This window comes from Salarias fasciatus, chromosome 16 (genome assembly GCF_902148845.1).
Source record: "Salarias fasciatus chromosome 16, fSalaFa1.1, whole genome shotgun sequence".
Lineage (NCBI taxonomy): Eukaryota > Metazoa > Chordata > Actinopteri > Blenniiformes > Blenniidae > Salarias > Salarias fasciatus.
The window spans coordinates 26,810,345-26,836,499 of NC_043760.1; the positions used below are offsets into that span (position 1 = coordinate 26,810,345).

Sequence of the window (26,155 nt, forward strand, 5' to 3'; positions counted from 1 at the left end):
ACTCCACACGGCCACTACCCAGTTTGAGTTCTCCATATTTTCTGCGTTGGGTCTTTTTTCCTTTTCTGCTTTGCAAACTAATTGACTAAATGGTTGTATTTCGTTACCCGTCATAAACGTTGCCAGGTGAAACTCCCGATTCTGCATCAAAAAAGGAGGAACAAAATTATGGAGAGTTCTGACACAACTCAGAAAAAAAAAATATATCTTTGAAAATTTACAAGTGAAACAAGAAAGTCATCAAAATATTTAAAGGTGCTGTAGGCAGGATTCCGCATCTCCGCCATCAGCAAGATGGCGATTTGACCCATCTAAGATGGTCATTTGAAACCCAGCACAGCCAATCCGGTCCTGTCTTCTCTGACATCACGCCCTTACACAAGTTAAGCCCCTCCCACAAGAACGTGCGACGAACGCCCCTCGACCAATCACGGTTAGAGCCTCATGGACTCTTCTGATTGGTCAAAGATACCTGGAGCTGTCGAGATTCCTTTTCAGCTCAGAACAGAGACAGATGGAAACGCTGCGCCCTCGCGGTAGTGCAATTATGCTACACTCCTAAAGGATTATCAATGGATACAGTCTGTAGAAAAGCCTTTCTGTTGGAGAGAGATGTTATTTTGACCACTTGTGTTTAGGGGTGTGCCATCTAAGGCACCTCACGATTCGATTCGATTACGATTCAGGGTGCTACGATTCGATTATTCAACGATTATCACGATATTAATGATAAAAACGATTATCATGATTTTTTTGTGCATTTTTTTCCCCCTCACTTAGTGCCCACTTCATACTTTGAAACAATGTACAGCTGTTTCTCGGTATACATAAATCTTTTTTTTTTTTTTCCCCTTGTCCTGTTCGGCAGCTGGGGCGTGCAATATTGTATGATTGTAGCCTTTTACTATCCAAACAGATTTTAATGTTAGCTGTACATTGTTTCATGCTTTGAAACAATGTACAGCTGTTTCTCGGTATACATAAATCAAAGTAATCAAACAAATTCAAATCCAAAAAAAGTATTTTTTATTGATGTCAAGTGGTCCATCAGCAACCATGGCATAAACTTTGTGCCTGTAGCTGTGGCCTAAAGAGCCAATACAACAAAAGGCTGCCCCTGTTGACAAAAGATCAACAGTTACCTCCCTTAAGTGCAAACAATAGCAGATATGTCATATATGCAGATATATGTTCAATTTGAATTTACTACTTGGCGTGCAGCATATCTAGACACCTACATCTAGATATCTATGTCTATATGTCTAGGCGGTGGTGGGACGTCAGCAGGAGCTACGGGAGCTGCAGTGTTGTTGTGTGCGTGTTTTTTCGACTGCCGATGCTCACGCATGTTTCTGATCCCTGCTCTTGGAATAAACATCGTCATGCTGCCAAACGCCTCTGGACTTCTTTCAGGCATATTACAGAAATAAATGTTTTGGTTGTGTTGTTTACCTCTGAACTGAAAGCTTTGTTTACGGCGCCGCGCCATGCGCAGTACGGCTCATTGTTTCCGGGGCTACATGAGGCTACACGGTGCTTTTTGTTCCAGTGTAGCGTAAAATGGACGAATATCTATTGGATGAAGATGTTGTGGACGAGAACTTTGAATGATTTTCTCCTTAGCAAAAGCAGCGTTGGCATTTAGCACTAGCTTTTAATCCAGAAGAATGAATCTCACACTCTGTTACTGTAGCTAAAGAGCTAGCTGTCGCCATATTAACCGGTCCGTCACTACAGATGTCCGGGTGGTGCGCAGGAACAATACTTTGGTTCCGCAAGTGGCGTCCGTGCTCCTGGCGTGTAGTTATTATGAAAAATAATCGATTTTAAATATTTATGAATCGTAATCGAATCATTATGTGTCGGATCACGATTAATCTAATAATCGATGTATCAGCACACCTCTACTTGTGTTAATGTGTCTGTCCCCAGGTACCGGACAGTGAGGGAGGAAGGAACACTTCCAGCACATCAAATGGTTGGGGTGGCAGCTGGAACGGCCACACACCGTCCCCTTGCAGCTAACGGGGGAGAATCCCCGCTGCAGCGTTGCCACAGGATCAGCCGGTTGCTGCCCTTCAATGCCTGAATGTTAGAGGTGATTGTCCAGTAGGGGAAGAGCTGACCCCAAGACACGCCTGAAAGACCGCCTCCTCATTTACACACTGAGGCAGAAACGCTGACAGACATGTGAAAAAACTAGAGACATGAATAAATACGAGCGGAAGAACAATAGAGGGAGAAAATCCAAATTGGAAATAATGAAGACATAAATGTGACGGTGAATAAAAAAGTGTCAAAAAAAAAACAATCTCAGATGAAAATGAAATACAGGCACATTTGGAGGAAATAAAATGTGAAAGTCAAATCATGCAAATACAGGCATGAAAATTTATCAGGAAATTATTGAGAAAATTAAATACAGAATAATGATAAAATAATTGTCAAATTAATAAGTGATTCCGTGAAGTGAAAATGAAAATATATATATTTTAGTCACATTTTATAGGTTTTTACATGAAAAAAAAAATGTTGCTGGCATATAAATTGAATGATTAAAAAACTGCATTTGCCACAGTATGATTCAAGGTGGAGGGTTTTAAAGAGAACAGTAAAATGCCTAAAAAGCACTCAGGCTCAGCTAAATTCCAAAGCTGTGGACTTTAACCTTCACCACAGAAATGTAGTTTCTCCTGCTGTGGTTGATTTGGATGTGTTCAATATATCAAACAGAGATGCATTTTTCTCTTCTCTTAGTAGTGAAGCTATTATTTGCTGACGTTACTGTTGCTCATGCTGACTAGATCTGTTTGCACTGTTGTCATTTAATAATTAACTTGTAATCTTCTTTCTCTTGAACTTCTTGTTAAAATGTGAAGACGGTTACTTGATGCCAAAACTTCTCTGAGTGTTTCGACTGCACGATACTGGAACTTGTCCAGTGGGATGTCAGTTATCAATTATGGCCAAAATCACATAACAATGGAAAAGAAATAGCAGCTGAAATTAAATAAAGACTTAATGCATAAAGTAACTGAAAAGAGCATATCTTACTGAGAATTAAGAAGCTTTCTTTATCTAGCACTTTTTAACTGTTAATTGTTCAGTGTCACAACTCAGGTTAAACAAGAAGCACAAAAGCTCAGAACAGAGTTTTTAACCGTTTATTTAAATCAGTTCTTGAAGGCAGAGGTGTCCATGGGATAATTTAAAGAGAAGTTAGAACCAAAGCCCAAATCCAAAAGGGAATGTACAGGGTGAACACCAAGAAAATCGCGAGACCTCAATGAACAACTGGTAAAAATCACAGAAGTTTTTACCAGAACACACTCCATGAACACATTCCAAAGCCCCTCATTAACGTGTTTGTTATATAAATGGAGATTGTCTGAAAAAAGATATCCTGGTTTGAGCCTTCATTTTTATACTATGGGGCTGTGAACTTCAGACATCTGGTCACCTTAGTCTGTGACGAGACAATTTAGAATTGTTTCTCCTCAGTTTCAGGGATTCTTTCATCTTGAAATGTGTTTCCTGAACAAAGGCTTTGTCGACTTTAGATGATTTCAAATATGCCAGAATTTTCCTTTTCTTGATCACATTAAAAACTGTCCACTTTTAACACTGACAGAACCATGTGGACCATGTTTTATTGTGCTTTTATTGAATCAGTTTTTCTCTTTCTGTCTTGTTTCATGGTTTGGAAAAGTGTCTTTAAAAAACAAAAACTGTTTGATCCAAGTGGTGAAATGGTCCAGTAAGCTGATGGAGAGTCTCAGCTTCATCAAGAAGTCCTTTACACAAACTGCTGCAGTGAGAGACGACTCCCATCCTCTGAATGGAGGGTTTCAGCTGCTCCCATCAGGTCGGAGGTTCATGGTACCTGCCTGGGAAACCAAATGCTGTAAAAACAGTTTTGTACCAGCTGCTATCCGTGCTGTTAACAAATGTGAGAAACTGCAACAGAAATAAAATATTTATGTATTCTTTGGACTGTTTCTTTCATCTTGTTTTATGAATGGCACATGAATGGTTTTGACTTATTTTTAGGCCTGTTTTTGTGAAGATTTTTTAACTTATCCAGCTTTTTACCTTTACCTTACCTTTACCATGTATTTGAAATGTATATTTTCAATTCTTGTCATAATTTCCTTGTTTTAATTTGTGGATTATTGAAAATTGATTTTAAAATAGATTACATTTTAAAAGTATTGGTTGATTAAAGAATGTATTGTTCATTATGTGAAGTTAAATTGATTTGATTCAGAGGATAGGTCTTGTGTCTGAGTTCAGAGGTCACATGTGGTGAACACCAACATAGTTAAAGAGTGAGAGCATACGGCCACAAAACACTAACATTCTGCATGGTCCAGTAGGCGCACACGGTGACTTTCATTTCATACATTTATATTGTGTTGAATGTGTTCATAATGTTGAATAAGTGACCCCGGAATGGACAATTGAATGTTTCCTGTTGATACCTCATGTGTTGGGACCTGTCTAAATGCTGGACATTCTCTGCTGGATGTTTTTTGAGAGACTTTAAGAACAAAAGAGTTGTTTTACAAACGTTTTTATTATTTGATTCTCATTGTATCATATAACTGACCTACTGAAGCTTGGGGAAATGCCAGCAAACATCAAATCAGTATTAGTTTTGCAAAAAAAAAAAAAGAGTTAAAAAAAACTGGGTAACACTTTACTTTGAGCACCCGGTACAACACATTATAAGTAGTTATAAACACTCCTACATGATCACAATGCTTTATAACTCACTATACAGCACTATACAGCAGAGGATTAGAGTTAGGATTAGGGTTTAGGGTTTGGTCCTGGCATTGTGATCATCTGTGAATGTTTATAACTACAGCTACACGTGTTAGAATGGCATTATAATACTTTATAAATGTACTTATAATGTGTTATACAGGGGGGCTTCAAATAAAGTGTTACCAAAAACTGCAGAGATCCAACAAACCAATTATTCAGTCAACTGAAATGATTGGAATTTTCATGACAGAGTCGATGTGTGCAGCAAAAAGATTTTCAAAAAGGCAAAGAGTTGAAGCTGACTTGAGTAATCCAAGTAATCTTCAACTGTAGTATATTCAAATTGGACATAAGGAGTTAATAGTTAGTTCTTCTGGACTCATGAAGGAGTCACTGCACAGATCATGGTGGTGTCCTGTCATTCAGTTGTTTCATTTGGTAAATGGGACTTTATTTTGTCAGTTGTTCATCAGTTCGACAGTCGTTGCTGTCTTTGCAGTTTAAAAGCTTTCATTTGAATTTTAATGGTGTTTACTGAACGTTTTTAAAACAAGAATTCTGACTTGAATATTCTGTTTTATTTCAGTAAGTAATTCTTTTTTTCTAGATTCCAGATTTTTCTAGTAGCACCCAAACAGCCAGCAGCCACCCGGTGTGCTCGTCCATATGAGACTATTGTTCATACGAAAGTCTACATAAATTTAAAATTTCAAGATGGAATTGTATAAAAGTATAAATGCAAACACTGCTTTGGATAAAATAACTGTGTTTTAATTCACTGGCCTGAAACTGATTTTAGTCACAGTTTAGAATTCTTCGTTTTATCATTTATCCAGGAAATGAAACTCTAAAATCATAACGAAATCACAAAATGGATCATTATGGTTCATAATAGATGTGTTTAACAGGCACCATGCAGTTGTGTTTCGGGTCTCTGAATGACTGTCAGCTGTCCTGCTTCAAGTTGCGGAACTTTGGATTGAAACAGTTTAAAGTGAGAGTTCCTGTATATTCAGATCTGACTTTAATAACATGTCTCAAAACATTCAGAACATTTGATTGATTTGTCTCACAAAAAAAACTTTATTTGATTTAAAAGGAGAACAGTCTATTTAATTAATCAATTCTTTGGTTCTTGGGCAAGGTCTCATTCTCAATAAAACTCCATTTTAGAATAGAAAACGTGCAAAAATTAAGATCACCAGTGGGGGGCAGTGTCATATAAGGTAGAGTTATTGAATTGAATTGCAAGTCTTTTATTTATCCCACAGTGGACAATTGAAGCACAGAGAAAAGAAATACAAATACAGTAGAAATGTGAAATGTCAAAAAATTCCAAACCCAAGATATATAGAAAAATTAAAGATAATTTAAATATAAATTTAAGATAGATATAATTAACTAACGGATATAACTAACAGACATAACTAAATATAATTTAAATATACATTTAAGACAGACACATATGCATATTATAATAATAATAATAACAGATGTAAATTTAAACAGAATTTAAATCTACATTTCAGGAAGACACATATGTACAATATCACTGAAAAATGTGAGAAACACAAAAAGATATAAATACAGGAGTTTCACAGAGCTGAATGGATGATGGATGGTTGCACTTGATAAATTAAGGTGAAGATTGTCTTGACACTGAGTGTGTGGTGTGTGTTTGGTTTAACTGGAGCAGAGCTGATTGTAGAGTCTGATGGCAGCAGGGAGGATGGACCTGCAGTAACGCTCCTTCACACACCTTTTTCTGCAAGCCAACAGCTTTTGATCCAAATTTTCTTTTCTTTCTTTTCATTCTTTCAAACACACAGAAGTGAAATAACTTATATACCCATACCATAGTTTCATTTTATCTAACTGATTAAGTTATAAGTTCAAACGTTTCTGTAAATCCTCACCACCTTCTAAAGTGTTTGTGTCCTCTATAAATAACGAAAAATGGACACGTTTAGATTCTTTGAATATGTTGTATTCTAAACAGGTTAGGTCCCAGCACTGGCCCCTGGGGAACGCCTCACACAACATCCAGTTAGTGACAGTCTCTCATTTTCACAACCTTCACACGGGTGTCAGATTGGCCCCGGGATCCAAGTTCCGCTGTGGAATATGAGGAATATCTTCCTGATCATTTTCAACTGTCTGTGAAAAATGCAACGAGCATCCCCCGGAGACATGCAGAACCTGTTTCTGTCTTTACAAATAGCAAGCAGCAGCTTGGGCAAATAAAACCCAGAACAAAAGAACAGACTAACTGAAAGACATTATTTTCCACAGTTAATTCTTTTTAACTGATGAAACATGGATACACTTTCAAATACTGCCACCAGAAATAATTTATTCAAATTTTTATTTTTTTTTTACAGAAAACATTGAAAATTACTGATGACAATATTCATCCAACATATTTTATTTCTGTCAGTATTCCTATGCATATGGAAACATGTGAGAAAAGCAGCGTCCTGCATGTAACATGGAAGATTTAAGGAGTATATTGTTTTTTATTAAAACAAAAAACAAACCAAAACACCAACCACACCCCATTGATAACAAATATCTGTTCACTTATAGCAAAATATATACATACACCTGTAGCAAGCCATAAACATCAGAGTGGGGGGAGGTTCTTATTCCAAATGTCGGTCCATTTACAATCTCACACCGGCACCGTTTGTGAAACTCATAGTGAAAGGTATTCCTCTTCAGGGAGCTCATAATGCAGGACTGTCTTTGGATAAATCTCCAGCTGCCTCAGAAACATGAGAAGGGAAACAGGAACAAAAGACGAGATCAAAAGCCTGAGCCACACCTCGACTGTTATCTACATGGGGAACCCAACGCTGTGCCACAGGTTTCACCACAGAGCTCAGCTTCACTTATATTTGCCTTTTCAACTGATCATCACAAAAGCTAGCTATAAGGTAGTACAAGGTGTGAGTGTGGAAAAGATCCTCTCAGTTTGAAGCCCTTTAAGTTCTTGACAAGCTTTTACCCTGGGAGGAAAAAAACCATCAAACTCAGTCAACACAAACATAACCTTGAGGAGAAACGTTTGGCTACAAGGACAAGACTCACTTGGAACTTGAAGCAAACACAGCAGAACTGGCCAAACTCACTTTTTCTTCTTAAGCAGTCGTATCACACATGCAAGGGTAAAAATATTTTACAGAAGGTTAAATAACAACTGTGAAACATAGTAAATAAGACTTTTGTCAGAAAGGGACGTCATGATGCACCTTGTGTCTTGTTGCTGTTCTCCTGCCTGACGTGTTTCTCCTGTCTTCACTTGGTCACAGCGGTACGTTTTGGGCTTCTGTTGTGTGTCTTGCTTGTTCGTGTGTGTTTTGGTGTGTTAGCTTTCTGTGCTCTTTGTGCTCCTTGTGTTCTCTGTGTTCCTGTCCCTCCAGGCTTTCTTTGTGAGTTCTGTCTTTGCTTCCTGTTTAAGCATGACATCTTAGACTTTTCTGTGGTTTTGGTTTGACGGTTATGGTTTCATTGGCTGCTTGCTCCTCCTCCTCTTTCCCCACGACTTCAAATTAAAGATACTCCTCCAAGTTTCACTCCTCAGTTTCACTAGAGATAACTGACTCCCCACTACAGCCTGCTGGCTTGAACCTGGATCTCAGCTCTGATTATCTTTGTGCCAAACTGCTTATTATGACTGCAACGTGTAACCCATCTGTCTCCGCCCCTGGTGTTGTGGCGGTAAACTCGTCTGCGGTACAAACAACCTCAACGCAGAACTTCCTGGAGTGAAGGGACTGCACAGACACTACACACTTCGCTGTGTGTGCTGCAGTTTAGCTCAATCTGTAGAGTATAATAGAGTGTTTTAGTACCTCAGTAAAGATGACGTGATGCAGTCCTCACAGCCTGTGTACCCAGGGCGTTCTGTCCTTCAACTGAGATTATCAGGGAAAACCCAAACACACCTTATCTCACACCTGCTAATATTGCTTCAGCTTCAGCTCCGTATTTACTCAAAAGTCAAAGTCTCCCGTGCTAAGTGCGTAGGGCGGCGCCGATCTCCGAGTCGTAACCCCAGGCCACACAGCTACTGTGATTAGTAGTGGAAGCTACAGTGGGGGGGTTAGTCCTCTGGTAGCTCTGTGTGTTCGACTCCCTACCCCATTCTATATATGCCGAGCACCTGGCTAGAAGGCAGTAGGCACCGGAGTGATGGCATAGTGGTAGAGCATCCGCCTCACAACCGGGAGGTCACGGGTTTGCGCCCTGGCCGGGTCATACCAAAGACCTTAAAAATGGTACCTACTGCCTTCCGTATTTACTGCACCCTGTAAAAGCTGAACTGAAACAACTGCTGAACAGCCTCAGATTAGGTTGTATTCTGTGATATGTTTCTATTGTGGCAAAAGCATCAATTAAAACATGTTTTTGAACTTTTCACTTGCTCTCAGTCTGATTCTGTGAATTCTGTCTGCTGGAGGTTTCACCAGGAGTTTCCCCGACATATAAAGCACATAGAAAGTTGTGAAGAACCAGAGCAACAGTTTTAATCTCAAAGCACCTTGAGATTAAAACAAACCCTCAGAGCGAAACTCCTAACCCCCCCGAACACACTGAGAAAGCAACTTAGCAGTCAAGTTCTCTTGGAGAGAAAGCGAAAAATGTAAATGTTCGTTCCTCCTCTCAGCAATGCTGCATTGGCTACAGTGCCTGAAAAAGGCCTTGTCACTGAGCTGGAAAACACCGAGCTGCTTGTAACCATCTGTTATCATGAATGGTTCCTTTATTTCGGTGCACATGACTGACGTCTCGACTGACTTGTGATAGTTGTGTGTGACTGTGGCTGCAGGGACGTAATGCTGAGAACAGTAGGGCTTTATGTTATCTGGGAAGCAACCTGAACCCACTGAATATTCTGAATTCCCAGACAACGAGCCGCTGTTCTCTGAGTCTGTGTCTTACTTATTGTTACATTGACTTTTAGTGGATAACACTGAATCAAGCCTTTGCTATAAGGAACAAGCCAAAAACTGTGACATCCTCATGAGACCCGAATCCACATGACGACATCTGAAATGTATGCTGTTATCTTTTCTTTCTTTCTTTTCATTTTTTTTTTTTTACCTTCGGATGTCCAGTCAGATTACAATTGTAACATCTCAGCAACAGTCAGGTCAAACTAGCATCTCTCATAACAACATTCTTTAAGTGAACAATCCAATATTTGATGACTTCACAATGACCCGTTATTGAGAGAAAGGTTTGGCCTCCATAACTCACTTCCACTTCAGATGAACTGCTGCCAACTCCAGTACAAAGGAGCACGCTCCCTCGCCCAGGAGTGTGGGGAGGCCACGCCCCTTTAAGGCAGCAGGCCCACAAAGAGAATCTGTACGACTGCTGAAGGCCTGCCTGACCGAGGACGCCACTGTTCACATCCTACACTGATCTCTCTCTCTCCCACCTGAAGAGACAATGAAGCAGTGAGAATCACAGTTTTTGGACTTTCCCAGCACCTTTAGCACCATCCAGCCTCCTCGGACACAAATTGGTGGCACGGATTATAGGCAGACCTCAGTACTGACTGGGGGGCTGCAGGTCTGACCCCGTGGTCAGAAGCGCTGCAGGCTGCAGGGATTGGACTCCCTCTGATCCTGTTTACCCAGTACACATCAGACTTCAGAGGCAGCTCGGAGTGATGCAAAACATTCACAGACAGCACTGATATTATGGGCTGTGTGGGGAGTGGACAGAGGGAGGAGAACAGGGATCTGATCCAGGACTGTGTCACATGGCGCAACTCAACACTGCCAAGGCTGAAGATATGGAGGCGGACTGCAGAAGACTGAGGCGGCGGCCGGAGCCTGTCAGTATCAGAGGGGACTGTGTTGACACTGTACAGACAGAATTTCCTGGGAGTAAAGCACAGAGTCCTGAACTTCCTCAGAAGATTAGTGTCTTTCAGAGTCTGCTGCGGATGTTCTGTCAGTCTGTAATTGCGACCGCCTTCTTTTATGTGGCTTTGTGCTGGTGGAGGTGGTGGTGGTGGCATTAGAGGAAGGACAGCACACATGTGGACAGATGAGTGAAGAAGGCACAGAGCTGGATGGTCTGGACGGGCTCCTGTCAGCTGTGCACATTAACCCACCGCCTCCACTGCACAGCATCACCTCCAAAGGAGCAGCTTCAGGACAGGATGCTGTGGCTGCGTCTGTCCTGCTGCTCTGACAGGCTGAGGAGAGACTCTGCAAACTGCACCAAACCTGACATTAGTGGCCAAATATTATGACAATATGACGGCTCAAACATTCTTATTGGCACTTTATTACATTTTAATTATTGTCAGGTGTTTGGTTGTTGGTCATTCCTGCATTACTGGTTGTTACATGGTTTTATCAAAGTTGTTTCCATTCAAGACTGCCAGTGACAGCCGCAGTGAGACCTCAGTGTATGTTCCGCTGTCAGAAAGAAAAGCCACCATTTCCTGTTTGAAGAGTACGTCTGGTGTGTGGGGGGCTCTGACAAATTTAGGTTAAGTCGTCTTATCTGCGTGTTCACTTTCTGCTCTGAAGATTCACAGATACGCTTCTTGCCTTCCTTTTGGATTAACGTCACAGGTGAGGTTCAGCAGTGAAGGAGCTAAAATAAGGCTGATGTGCTCATTATATTCAAAGCTCGACAGGACATCGGAAAGTGTGTGACGCATGTGTTTGCCTAGTTTATATTTGTTGCTTGTATTCGTTGCTTTGAATTTACTTTGCTTTATAACGTGAGACCCTCGTTCGGTGCTGTCGTCCCGCGACTGTATATCCCGTGTTTGCCGCATTTGATAATTTGCAATGAAATACTTTGATTTCAAGGTGAAATGGAGGAAGTTTTGAAATATTTGAGCATCAACTGGACCTTGATATTCTGCCTACTCAACATGTTCTCATCAGCAGGTAAAGCTATTTGTTAATCACACTTATACAGGAAACAAGGCACAACTTTGAGGCTTGTTTTTTTTAAATGAGGCTTCGATGAGTAATTTCTTTTTTTTAATTGTATGCATAAAATTAACAAAAGCTTTCCGCTTCTTTCTTTTTCCACTTTTTACTCCAAGCTCAACTAAGCATGGTGATTAAGCTATTCTTTTTTATCTGTGCTGCTGTGTGACGGTGACAATGTGGAAAAAACTCTTTATTTAAATGTTTCCTTCTTTCACAGAGGGAAGCCAGATCTCAAAGACGGTTGGCAGCCCAGTGAGCCTGCACTGCAACGCCTCCACCAGTAAATTCATTCAGCTGACATGGAATATGAATGGAGTTTACCTGTTCAGTTACAGCTCCGGCGGAGAGCTTCACTACAGTCCAGAAGCCGCAGCGCTAAACTTGAATGTTTCTACATCAGCGTCTCGGCTGTATGCGCTCCTGATCGACAAGGCCCAGAAGCATCACACTGGAAACTACAGCTGCGAGTCGACTACAGTGGCAGGAATCTTCAGCCAAAACTGGGAGCTCATTGTAACCGGTATGCTATCAACGGGCTGTACTTTGAGGTTGGATTAGCAGTTTTTAACTTGCAGGTCAGGCTTTTCAAAAGCTGCACTGCAGAGCTTCAGTGTGGGCGCCGCGGCAGGACAAAGAAACAGGTCATGTGTCAAGAGGACGGTAAAGGTCATAATTATTTACACAGTTGAAATAAAATTCAGACTTAAGCTAATGCAAAGCAAAAGGAAGAGGAATTATAATTTCATAGAAATATGTGATTCCAGTGTATTGTAATGTGAAACATTCAGAAAAAGTTTACTCCACAACAAAAGGTGAATACAGCTGCACACACGTGCACGCCTCGTTTAGGACGATGGTGGCAACTGAAACTCTATCTATATTGTACCAGTATGAAAAACTAACTTATCTAGAACCGGCACACACACACACACACACACACACACACACACACACACACACACACACACACACACACACACACACACACACACACACGCAAATCTTGCAACAAACCTTGGAGTCACAGGAACCAGCAGACCGAGGACTAATGAGCTTCCTGTATGAAGCCATCAAACACTCTCATGGTCCAGTTACTCCCTCTTGACCTTTTGTTCTTCAGCTTCTTGCTGCACAGTTGTTGTCAATTCAGTGGGTTTGTGTTTCCACTGTGTCCCCATGCGTTGCAGTTTTTTTGCACTCTTGTATTTTTACTTGAACTTTGTGTATTTATTCCCCAGAGAGAGAAGAGAAAAAGCTCAACGTCCTTATGATTTCTGTGGGAACGACAGTCGTCTGTGTGTGTTTTCTGATCTTCATATTCACTTGGATTTTCCTGAGAACCGTCTGCAAGAAGGACAAAGAGTATGTCGCATTTATGCTTTTATTTGATTGAACATATGAGTCTGTATGAATGTAAGAGTGACTTTACAGCAGTGGGATGAAAATGAAATGTCTTTTTCTTTTTTTGACAGAATTACCATTAACCCCATACAAGAAATGGTGAGTAAATTAACCCTGATGTTCTCTGTGGAGAAGACACAAACTTTTACTCTGCAGTTGTTGTTTTGCAAAGAGACTAATAGGAATGTTTGTCTTGATGCCGAATATTTGAACTAAGCGATGTTTCTTTTTGTTTTTCAGCAGCAAACTGAGGACATTTATGAAAACTGCTTGAAAATTGAACAAAGAAACAAGAAACATTCCCGTGGTGACAAGCCTTAGTGAATCGAATATTTAAGAAAACCTGTTCTGAACGTCATACTTTTTTAGTTTATTTGTTTTTAATGTACTTTATGTGAAAGAGCGCACAATATTTGTTTTTTTTTCTCCTTCTCTCTCCGGCCACCGGAACACCTGCACATTCTTATTTAAGTTAAGTAAATTAATTTCAGGTAAAATCTCTGACTCTTAGTTCTGCATATCCACCTGCACCATTTACTTTTATTTCTATTTTAGTCCAGAAGCTGTAGCTCTTGTTATGACAGGTGTTTCATGTGGACAGAGGGAAGTGGTCGCCCGTGGGCAGGGCAGAAAAACTCACAGGAAGTACGCCACACTGGGTGGGCGGCGTGGGAGTCTCTTCTGAAGCCATCAGTGCTGAGAGACTAAATGATTTTACTTTTACAGCACGTTTCCACTGCATTAGTGGTTCAGCGTGTTGCTCCAGGGAACATCGACACAAGAGCAACTAGCAACCCTCCAGCCGAGCCACAGCCGCCCTGCATCATCATTTCAGCTCAAAGCTTTAATTTTCCTGCTCTCAGCTTGAACCGCAGCCTCACGAGTCAAAAGAGGGCAGAGCGACGCAAAGCAGAGCAGAGCTCTCAGTTTGTCAGTGAGTCAAACGTTTCCATGCATGAACCGTGACCTGGAACCAAATGGACGCCCTGGATATGAAAAGATTAGTTCCAAGCATCAGGGAGGGGCCGAAACCAAATCAACCAAATCACATCTTATTTACAGAGCACCTTTCACACACGGTGTGGCTCAAAGCGCTTGGCAGGTTGAAAACACAAAAAGGTTAATAAAACCACACCACCCCCTTTGCGCGCGCACACACACACACACACACACACACACACACACACACACACACACACACACACACACACACCTCCTGTCCACCCACGACCAACACACATCTGTCTCCTCTGGGAGGGGCCAGTGACGGCGGTCTGGACAGGATTTTCTGACTCATTTAATTTCCACTGTTACACCCTGTGGGATGAAAAACAAGATGGATGGATGGATGGATGGATGGATGGATGGATGGGGAAAAAAGAGAAAGACAGGACTCTGAGTGTCCACATGCTCAGTAAAGTGGCTGGTAATGAATTAAAGGAAGCTGCAGCGTAAATCAAACAACAGTCCCAAAAGTAAAGGTGTGATCAGAATAATCTATTGATAACATTTACTTTTTGATTCACAGTTTCACATTTTTTAGAGTTTATAAGGGAGAAGAGCTGCAATGGTTAGAAATGTTAGATGTTTTACATTTTATCTATTGTCCCACTTTTCATCATGAAATTGAAAATCTTCAATAATGTAGAATTATTAACTCACCATATGTTGTCTAGTAGGGACTACATTCTGTGTTGGACTTGCCTCCATCAATGAAGCACAAACATTTTTTTAATTGGAAAACATGTTCTGTGAAAATATAAATTAGTACAGCAAAAAACAAGATGAAGAGTTGTGCAGAAGCAGATGTTTGGTGTTCTCGGTGGTTATAAGTGTGAAACAAAAAGGATGTGGGGAGGTAAAAATAGCTCAGTACCCATGAAGCATTGCTTCCATCCTGCATCAAGCTACTTCAGAAGCCTCTGATAAAGCTTTGATAATGTCTGCTATTGCAATGTTCAGCTGCTCGAGCCTGGCACACCAGACTGTCTCTCCATGCTCAGGGATACATGTCTTTATATGTGTGTAACATAAATAAAGTCAGTCTGGCACGCCAGGCTGCAGCTGCTCAGCTGTGGTCCTGTACAGGCAGCAAATAAAGGATTTGCACTTTGCTGATGTGTCTCCAGCCGGGTCACCTGGACATTACCAGGATTATTTATTCAGATGACTTTTCACTTTTCTTACTTATTAAACTAAATATCCACACTTCCTGCTGGCTTGTTCTTTATATCAGAGGCTCAACCATTCTCCACACAAACACTAACAGTTTCCACTTCCTTTACATTCTCACTTGGCTGTCCAATTTAACACCACCACAAACACTGACCTGACAGTCTAATAGGTGAGCACTTAAATGCACCTTAAAAGTAATCACTGTTATCAATATTCTTGAGACACCTCCTAATTCATCATCAGTTTATCACAAAACATTTTTTCAAAGTGTTTTAGGTTAAAATGAGCTGATTCATTGTGTGTTTGGCCACAGCATGACTGGAAGAGGAACTAAATCACACAGTGGATGAAATCAGCCCTGAGAAGAGAGGAAACAGCGTAACAGAAGACATGTTGAACACTTAAACTACAGCCTATAAATCTTGGTTGTTCTGATGTTGACGACACTTTACCCTCAGTCCTGTTTCCATCCTGTCCCGTGAGTTTCTATGAGTCAGGTCAGGTGACAGACCTTCCCTCTGCCACATGGCTCCTCTATTTTTAAATAGTACAAAACAAACCTCCTGTAGGTATATACTGAATGTCAGAACTGCTATTTTTTTCCGTCAAATCAGGGTGATAGACATCTGGAATGTCGAACAGCTGTCGCCAGACTGTAGGAGTTTCAGTGCTCCTACAGACCCTGTTTATTAGAGGAGAGACGGCGTAGGAGTAAAACCACAGCAGAGTGCTGCAGGTCAGCTAAAGGGAGTGACGGAATTCAGCAGAAAAGTCTCTTTTCTTCCTGGAGAACATGATAAAAAAAAGAGTAATACTTTATTCATCCCACGGTAAAATCTTGCAGGGTTACTCTACATAGGGTAGAACACAGAATACATAAAATGGAAATTTAAAATATCAAAAATACAGAAGAACTGAATGTTAAATAACTACACAAAGTCAGTAACTACATAACAGAAAAAACAAAATAAAGGAGAATGTTATAGAAACTCCTCTTATGTTCGTGAAATGCTTGAAAGCGGGTTACTGACATAACATACATTTGATCTCAATCTCATTAAAATGGCAGCTGTCCTGACCGCACCAAAGATAAAATGACTGTTTATCTGAAATGATAAATGAAAATATGATATATCAGCAACGACACCACTGCCTGTGACCTTAAGCCACCCCGCCCCGCCCATCCCCACCCGCCCTCTCACTGTGGTGAAACACTGCTCTGCCTGCCACATGGGAGGTCGTCACACTCGATACTCGATACTCGTCTCTTCAGGGAGGACCGGGGAGGCGGAAAAGTGAAACTGAAGCATGAAAAAAAATCATGTACAGAAGGCTTCAACTGCTGAAAATAATTTTTTGTAGTGATCGTGTCTTCATGAATGGTCCATTTATCCACTTTTTAAGGACTAAATTGAACAAGATAAAAACAAAAAAAACAAAAAAAAAAACTAACAAACAGAATAATCTTTCACAATTTGAAAATATAATGTGGAATTTTTTTTAAACCTCAGTATCTCTCCAACATTTTCAGTGAGTAAAAGTTACTGCAATAAACCTGGTGGAGAAACTTCACTGAAATACTTTCATAAGATTTGTCTCAAACTGATCAGGGTTTCCCAAGAAGTGGAAATGACTGGATTGCAGAAAAAAAGTTGTTTTTTTCTTGGGGTGTTCCAGCACAGCGGTTCTCTGCTGGTCCCTGAATGACAAGCCGTGAATCAAAGTGATGGAAATGTCCAACTTTACAAATGATCAGATGATGAAGTGGAAAATCGCAGCACGCCAACACATAACAGAAGTTTCACGAGAAAACTCTTCTCTTTTATGCTCAATCAGCTGCCCTTTAATTTAAACCAAAACTCTTCACTTCAGTAACTTCGGTCTTCTTTTTGAACAGACTCAACAGTTTCATCCACAAACATGATTCAAGCATTAATGAAAAGGCTGACGTAATAGTCACAACATTTCATCAAAAGGAATTTTCAACATGCAAAATATATGAACTTAAATGTGAGTTTTTTTTATATGAAACGATCAGTCGTAACATGAAGCTGAGTTGATACTTTGGACAGTAAGAGAACATTTTATCCTCAAAGTTGAGGTCCAAAGAGCGAGAAAAATGGATGAGCTAGAGGAACTGAGTGAGGTTAACTGGGGACTGCTTGTCAGTGATAGGCAGCTTTGAATGTTTGCCTTCACATGCCAGTTAACCCGCTGGTAAATATTTACTGAGTAAACACAGTTTTCTGTCTCTGCTGACGGTGAAGGACCTGAAAAGGCCCAGGAACAGGGTCATGATCTGACTGATTTTTTTGTTGTTTTTTTTTACTCTGAGTGCTTTTCAGGCATTTTACTGCTCTCTTTAAAACCCTGAACTGAGAGCAACACTGTGGAACATGCAGTTTTTATACACTTTATTCTTCTTTTACTTTTTTTTTTTTTTTTTACCACATAATTACAGAGTGGCACTTGCACGGACTGGACTGCACTCAGTGCAAAACTTACAATTTTGTTGTTTCTAGAAATGACAGACCGTTCTGTTCTCAGTGCTTTATGATTAATTCTGTTACCGTTTGAAGTGAGGAGGCCGAGCTTGGCTCACAGTCAAGGACCTGATCCTGTTTTTATCAAATCATATCCAAACACCTGCAGGACTTACCAGCTGCACGTCGTCCTGACAATAATTCATTGTGGTGTTACTGCCTCGACCCCAGGCCCCAAATACTCTAAATCTTTTTGTGAAAGAAAAATATTATGATTTTTTTCAATATTTTTCACATCACATCAAAGTTAAAATATCTGTAAGTCAAATGCTTCACAATGACTGCAGAGATCACACACCAGAAGCAAAATTACAGTGTAATCAATATTTCACTTTTTTTTGTCTGATCGGTGGCATGTTCAAGCTTAGTGTATCATTCCTCCTGGTGATTATTTCCCAGACAACTTAATTCCACCAGTGTTTCTATTTTAAATATTAATGACTCTTTGTAAAAATCCCATCCTGAAGATCCAGCCTTCTCCACAGAGATGACTTCCCCACCAGTAAAGTGAAAAATTTAGAGACTTTCTGCTGTTTTAACAGCAATGACAGAAATGCACGACTACTAAAACAATGGTTTAACCAGATGTGACAGGATATCCTTTACTCCATCCTGTGGCTGAGGAAATTCACTCTGAAGCAACAGTCAAACATCTATTTATTGTAAATTTTTCAGAAAGATTCTGTGCTCATGAAGCTTTGCTCCTTTCATTTGCATTACATGCATTAAGTCTTTATCTAAGTTCAGCTGCGTTTCCTTTTCCATTGTTAAGCGATTTGGCCATAACTGATAAATGACATTCAACTGGACAAGTTCCAGTATAGCGCAGTGAGAAACACTTCAACTAATAGACTTTAAATTTTAACAAGAAATTCAAGAGAAAGAAGATTACAATTGAACAAGTGCAATTACAAAAAGCAAAAAAAAAAAAAAAATTATTAAATGAGAACAATGCAAACACATCTAATCAGAATGAGCAACAGCAAAGTCAGTAAATAAAAACTTTACTACAAAGAAAACTGAAAAAAATCTGCTTCTCTTTTTGATATATTGAACACATCCAAATCAACCACAGCAGGAGAAACAAAAGCTGCTTTTCAAATAAACATGTTTTCAGACAGGTAGACATTAGGGTGACCAGATCCCAATTGACCACATGTGGGACAGAGACTATATCTGAGTGGGACAGTGTGGGACACCAAGATGTCGTGGTTGTCGCGTTGTTTTAAAAAATGTACCGGTATTCTGCTCAAGTACCATATTTTACGCACTATAAGGCGCACGTAAAAGCCTGTAATTTTCTCAAAATCCAAAGAGCGCCTTATAATTGGATGCGCCTTTTTTGCGGGAATTACGGTAATCACCCTGCTCATATGCGCAAACAACCCCTGTTTGCTAAGCTGCTAAGCTAGCTAGTTTAAACAGAATGGAGCACGGCACGCGGCTGCACAGCCAGCCGACGTGGGGAGCGGGCGGCAGCATGCACGCTGTGACTCCGAGAACGGCCTCCCCCCGCCCGGCAGCCCCCGCGCCGGGACGCCGGGAGCGGCTGGCCGGCTGCGGCTGAGCTGTCGGTGGGGCACTGGACCAGTCGTGGCTGCGCTCTGAGCTGCACATCCATGAAGAGGAGCGATCCTCAGTCAAACTCGCTCTGATATGTCACTTTATTCACACATTTCAGCCGAGAATGTAAGCACCGAGACTGCCGATATGCATTTCTCTCATACTATTCTATACATCCTATCAGTGGTGGGCCGTCAGGGCCTGCAAAGCCTTCTCTGCTGGCATAAAAAGTATCTGAATTACAGACTGATGTAAATTATATTTTGTCCATAAATAATTAATAAATGATTCCAAACGGTATGTTCCAGTTCCTTTCATAGTTTTCCCGTGGTTGCGCTGCTTCCAGACATGTTTTTTTCATATTAAATCATTTAAACAATCAGATTTCAGGCATCATCTGTTGCTAGGGTCAAAGAAATCTGCCCGAGGCATTCACAGTCTGTTCCTGATGGCGCAGTAAAGTAAAGTGAAGCGTCAAACAGACAGTTGCTTCAGCCAATCAGATTTCGAGTTGGCGACTCAGCGCCTTCTCGCTAGCGTACACTAACAACAGCAGATCCAGGCCTTCTGATTTACATTCACCAAGAGATACAGTAGGTGGCGGTATGCACCTAAGTTGTTGGTCGCCACCCGCAATTATTCCAAAGAAGAAGAAGAAGACCTGAAGAGAAATAAAACTTAGGCCAGAAATACCACAGGGCAAGCTGGACTTTCAGCACGAGGCTGAAGTTGGCTTCCGATTCGTCACTTAAGGGAAAAGTTAAGGGGAAATGAAAAGAACGTGCGGTGTGACAGTTTATCCACTGAATACCTTTTTTTTTTTTCGACACTTCTTGATGTGTAAACATTTTAGACATTTGAGTAAGACATTAACTATGCCTGACAAGAGATACTGTATTTCTGAAATTTGTATTTTATTTGTGAAAACGTTTAAGGGGATAATTCACCGCTTTTGCTGCATAAACACTCCTGATTACACCAGGTCCAGATTGAAAACCAATGCACCTAGACTCTTCAAATCTGGACTGAATTATTCTACACAGACGGTAGATTCATAAAAACACAGTCTCTGATTTGTGAAACTTTTATTCTATTTGTGAAAATGCAATAAAGGCACATATCACTGTTTTTTTCAGCATATAGACCACATTACACCAGGCCTAGGTGGAGAACCACAGCTCTTAGACTCTTCAAATCTGGACTGAATTATTCTACACAGACTGTAGATTCATAAAAACATAGTCTCTGATTTGTGAAACTTTTATTCTATTTGTGAAAATGCGATAAAGGCACTTTTCGCTGTTTTTTTCTTATCAAGACCACATTACACCAGGTCTAGGTCGAGGACCACGACAATTAGACTCATCAAATCTGGACTGAATTATTCTACAGAAACTGCAGATTCATAAAAACACAGTCTCTGATTTGTGAAACTTTTATTCTATTTGTGAAAATGCAATAAAGGCACATATCACTGTTTCTTTCTCATCCAGACCACATTACACCAGGTCAAGGTTGAGAACCACTGCACCTAGACTCTTTAAATCAGGACTGAATTATTCTACAGAGACTACAGTTTCATAAAAACATAGTCTCTGATTTGTGAAACTTTTATTCTATTTGTGAAAATGTGACAAAGGCACTTTTTGCAGTTTTTTCAGCATATAGACCACATTACACCAGGTCGAGGTCGAGAAACACTGCTTTAGACTCTTCAAATCTGGACTGAATTATTCTACACAGACTGTAGATTCATAAAAACGTTGTCTCTGATTTGTGAAACTTTTATTCTATTTGTGAAAATGCGATAAAGGCACTTTTCGCTGTTTTTTTCTTATCAAGACCACATTACACCAGGTCTAGGTCGAGGACCACGACAATTAGACTCATCAAATCTGGACTGAATTATTCTACAGAAACTGCAGATTCATAAAAACACAGTCTCTGATTTGTGAAACTTTTATTCTATTTGTGAAAATGCAATAAAGGCACATATCACTGTTTCTTTCTCATCCAGACCACATTACACCAGGTCAAGGTTGAGAACCACTGCACCTAGACTCTTTAAATCAGGACTGAATTATTCTACAGAGACTACAGTTTCATAAAAACATAGTCTCTGATTTGTGAAACTTTTATTCTATTTGTGAAAATGTGACAAAGGCACTTTTTGCAGTTTTTTCAGCATATAGACCACATTACACCAGGTCGAGGTCGAGAAACACTGCTTTAGACTCTTCAAATCTGGACTGAATTATTCTACACAGACTGTAGATTCATAAAAACGTTGTCTCTGATTTGTGAAACTTTCATTCTGTTTGTGAAAATGCAATAAATGCATATTTCACTGTTTTTTTCTAATCAAGACCACTTTACACCAGGTCTAGGTCAAGAACCACTACACTTCGACTCTTCGAATCTGGACTGAATTATTTTATAGAGACTGTAGATTTATAAAAACACAGTCTCTGTTTTGTGAAATGTTTTTTCTATCTGTGAAAATACGGTAAAGGCTCTTTTTGCTTTTTTTTTTCTCTATTGTGTGTCAGGCTGCTACCCCTTTTTTCCTGATTCTGCCTTCCTGCAACATTTAAGGTTTTCCATTATCTTACTGTCTCTGCCTTACTGCCTTCTCTATTGTACTTCGTAAGTGCTTAGCCCACCTCCGGGCTTCGCTAGTGGCACTCCCCTTGGCGCAGCCAATCAACTGAGACAGTACAAGCTCGATGCACCAATCCCCACCGCCTGATGGCGCAGCATGCGCGGGCATGCACTTACTCGTAGAACTGGAGTTACGTCCAGTAACTAAGTGCTTAGCCCACCTACGGGCTTCGCTAGTGGCACACACCCAGGCGAAGGCCGTAGGTCAATGAATGTACCCCTAGCTGGCCTGCTGATGGGATCGGTATTGGTGTGTAAGACGGAAGTAAACAAACCGTATGTTCAGAACATCCGCAGAACTCCCGAAGAACGAGGAGGGCATCCATACGCCCAAGCGCCGCCCACAATGTGAACAAGCATCGCCACAGCGACACACACACATGACAGCTGGGGCAAGTCACAGCGGCAGGCGGGGAGCCCTTGGTCCGAGACCCACACACGGGAAGCGGCAGCCGGCGAGAGAATCCCATACGGCAAGCGGCAGAACTCCTGTTGCCGCTAAGCGCCGCCACTGCAACAACATCCACAGACCGTGGCAAAAACCAATCGGCAGGTGGGGAAAGTCCTGGTCCCCGGCCCCACTCGGGACGCGGCGGGCAGGCTAAAGGACCGAAACGGTTAAGCGACCGAACTCGTGTTCTTGCTGAACCCGACATGGTCACAGAGTCTGTACACATATCCAACAGATCTGAACGCACAAAAGTGGACGCAGAGGCCCAGGAGGCAGCCTGGCAGATGTCACCCACCGTGACACCTCTGTACAGGGCTGCAGAGGCAGCCACACGTGTGGAATGGGCACGAATCACTGCCGATGGTGAGAGATTCTGTTCCTCATAAGCAGCTGCAGTCGTGCCCCCCACCCAGTGGGCGAGACACTGAGAGGTCAGCGGGGCTCCACGCCCCTGGGCTCCAAACCTCACAAACAGCTGGTCTGTGGTGTGAAAGCCAGCTGTGCGCTGGACATAACACAGGGACCTAACCGGGCACAGCAACCGCAGCTGTGGGTCGTCCTCAGACGAGCCAGGCAGGGAGCTAAGCGTTCTGACCCGGATCACTCGCAACCGGAAGTCCAAAGTGATCACCTTGGGATGAAAGGCCGGGTTAGGCCAGAGATGCACAAGTCCCCCATCCTGGTTGAACAGTCTGCAGGATGGGCGGATCGACAAGGCGCAGAGATCCCTGACTCTCTTGGCGGATTTAGCGCTAACAAGATGGCGGCCTTGAAGGAGAGAAAGCAGTCCTCCGCCTGCTCCAAAGGCTCAAGGGGGCCCCTTGAGACCCTCCAGCACAATGTGGAGGTCCCACGGGGAGACCACATGCCTGGGGGGTGGCCGTAGCCACTTCACCAGCGGGTGACTGCATGCAGGGAAGCGGCTGAAGCCGCCGTAACCTGCTGTAATGGCCAATGCAAACACTGCAGTGTGGATGCAGCACGGCCGCTGACTAGCAGGGCCTGGAGGAACTCCATGGAATCCCAGGCACCGCCCACCACGTGGTGGTCTAGGGTGTCTCCCCATCCTGCAGGAGATGCATCCGTGAACACCTCGACGTGATGCGATACGCAGCCCAGGGGGACTCCTTGCATAGGAGAGCAGGATCCATCCCTGGTAGGGATTGAGACCTTTCTGCATCCGTCCCGCTTCCCCAAGCAGCAGAGGCATGCACACCGCCGTTGCAGCCTGTGCATGTGTAGAAGGCCCAACCGTACCACTGGGTGGGCCGCGGCCATTAAAAACCCAGGACGGTCCTGACAAAATGGACCCTGACCAGAGGTGTGGTCAATGCAGACCTCAGGGCCGAGAGGAGGGAGGCCGGCCTGTCCGCAGAGAGGCGGGCCATCATAGAGAGCATGTCCAGCTCCAAACCCAGGTAAGCCATGTGCTGTGCTGGGGTGAGCGCGCTCTTGTCCCAGTTCACCAAGAACCCCAGCAGCTCTCCAGGAAGTGTTTGACCATCAGCATGTGGTACCTCCTGGTGGCTATGTGAGTGTTTCGGACCTGCAGGTCCAGAATGGGTCTCATGCCCTCCGCTCTTCTTGGGAACCAAGAAATAGGGGGAATAAAAACCCGAGTGTGCCTCCTCTGCGCCCAGCTCCGTAACCGCGCCCCGGTGGAGGGGTGAGGACACTTCTGCTTCAAGAGCGGTCGCCCCCGCAGGGCATGCGAGCCGCGTACAAAGAACCCCATTGCAGAGAGGCGGGCGACAGGCGAACTGCAGGGCATAGCCTCTTCTCAGTGTCCTGGACAGCCAGGGAGAAAGCGATCCCAACATAGCACGTCACGTCCAGAGCGTGGGCAGCTGTACAACGGCCTGAGGAGACAGCCCATCCGTCCTCCCGGCCTCGGGGGACGGCGGGGACCCTGGCGAAAAGGGCTGTTGAGGAGGCGTCCCATGAAAGAGCGCGGGCGGCCGCTTTGGGGCCGCGGACCAGCGCTTTGTTGGGGGCAACCTGGTGGTGACAGCGTGATCCCAAGGCTTATCGGGCCGCTGAACCTCGGTAGTGATGCCGGGACCGGGACGCTCAACAGCGGGAGCCCAGGCAGGCAAAGCTCCACCGCTCTGAGGCTTCGCCGTGTCAATACAGGAGGAGGCCAGCGGAGAAACATTGCTGGGAGTGTAACAAATGAAGCCGGGACCGGGGTGCCCTATGGCGGGAACCCGGGCCGGCACAAGTCCACCTCCCTGCCACTCCGCTGTGCTAACACAGACAGGAGCCGGCGGAGAAACATCGCTGGAAGCGGTTTGAGTGATGCTGGGGCCGGGACTCTGCACGGCGGTAGCCCGCGGCGGCACGGCTCCGCCGTTCTGACGCCTCGCTGTGCTAACACGAACAGAAACCGGCGGAAAAACACAGCTGGGAGCGTTACGGGTGCTGCCAGGGCCGGGATAGCCCACAGTGGGGACCCAGGCCGGCACGGCTTTGCAGCTCTGACGCTTCATCGTACTCACACGAGCCGAAGCCGGCGGATAGTGCAGCCTGGAGCGTTTGCTCCATGCGCAGTCCGCTCACCGTTCTACGCAGCTATCACATAGCGGGCAAAGGGAGGGAAGAGCCCCGCCGAGCTTGATGTTCAGGCGGGGCTCCTCAGGCCGTTGTACAGCCGCTCACGCTCTGGACGTGGCGTGCTATGTTGGGATCACTTTCTCCCTGGTTGTCCAGCTCCAAACCCAGATACAAGCACGGGGAGGGGGAGGATAGCTGCTCTTGAGATATGTAGCTGTGGAGAGGGCGTCCCATGAAAGAGCTCGGGCAGCCGCTTCGGGGCCGCCGACCAGCGCTTTGTTGGGGACGAACCCGGCGGAGGCGGTGTGGTCCTGAAGTTTCTCGGGCCGCCGACCACGGTGATGCTACCGGGGCGGGGCGCTCATCAGCTGGGACCCGGCCGGTGTGGCTCCGCAGCTCTGACGCCTGGCTGTGCTTTACACAGGCGGGAGCCGGCAGAAAGTAGTTTGGAGCGTTGTGGGGCACCGTGCAGGACCTCGACGGTGCTCCATTTGCGCGTCACGCTCGGCGGGAGAGCCAGCGGCTAAGCTCGCTGCTGCGTCCCGCTACACGGCAGCAGCGCGGCGAGCGCGTGAAGGGAGAGCCGGTGATAGCGCCGTGCGTCCGGGCTGCTTCGCACGTGCCACGCTGGCCATTCTCTGCTATATCACGTAACGAGAGAAGGGAGGGAAAGAGCCCCGCCGAGCTTGGTATGCTCAGTCATACAAGCGCGGGAAGAGGGGAGGATAGCTGCTCCTTAGCGATGTAACACAACCCTCACCGTCCTCTTGGCGGTGAGCGGGGCATCCCAGACACGCTGCCCGTAGGCCTGGAACGGGGGCACTGCGGGACATTGCAACATGTCCTGGACTAAGTCTGTGACTGGGTTGCTAGCCTGAGAGCTAAGTCACGCTGCGCCGGCTTCCAGATTCAGTCCAGATTTGAAAAGTCTAAGTGTAGTGTTTCTCGAGCTCGACCTGGTGTAATGTGGTCTATATGCTGACAAAAACTGCAAAAAGTGCCTTTGTAGCATTTTCACAAATAGAATAAAAGTTTCACAAATCAGAGACTATGTTTTTATGAATCTG

The 26,155-nt window shown here is 43.5% G+C and overlaps 1 protein-coding gene across 3 annotated transcripts; it reads left to right on the forward strand.

Annotated features, from left to right (window-relative positions):
* Positions 1–11,099: 11,099 nt before the first annotated feature.
* On the forward strand, positions 11,100–15,336 carry LOC115402945 (uncharacterized). 3 transcript variants are annotated; one of them, XM_030111644.1, is made up of 6 exons: positions 11,100–11,369; positions 11,613–11,693; positions 11,959–12,261; positions 12,980–13,103; positions 13,214–13,241; positions 13,383–15,336. In XM_030111644.1, the coding sequence occupies exons 2-6, from the start codon at positions 11,618–11,620 to the stop codon at positions 13,461–13,463; spliced, it is 612 nt and encodes a 203-aa protein (XP_029967504.1). In that variant the 5' UTR covers positions 11,100–11,369; positions 11,613–11,617; the 3' UTR covers positions 13,464–15,336. The 3 variants fall into 3 exon arrangements, with proteins under 3 accessions (XP_029967504.1, XP_029967505.1, XP_029967503.1); XM_030111645.1 differs by having other exon boundaries at positions 13,386–15,336; XM_030111643.1 differs by having other exon boundaries at positions 11,338–11,693; positions 13,214–15,336.
* Positions 15,337–26,155: the final 10,819 nt, after the last annotated feature.

Coding starts and splice junctions, on each gene's coding strand:
- LOC115402945 (XM_030111643.1), top strand. CDS start 11,618: ATGGAGGAAGTTTTGAAATATTTGAGCATCAACTGGACCTTGATATTC. Junction 11,694..11,958: donor CAACATGTTCTCATCAGCAG/GTAAAGCTATTT, acceptor CTTCTTTCACAG/AGGGAAGCCAGATCTCAAAG. Junction 13,104..13,213: donor GTCTGCAAGAAGGACAAAGA/GTATGTCGCATT, acceptor TTTTTTTGACAG/AATTACCATTAACCCCATAC.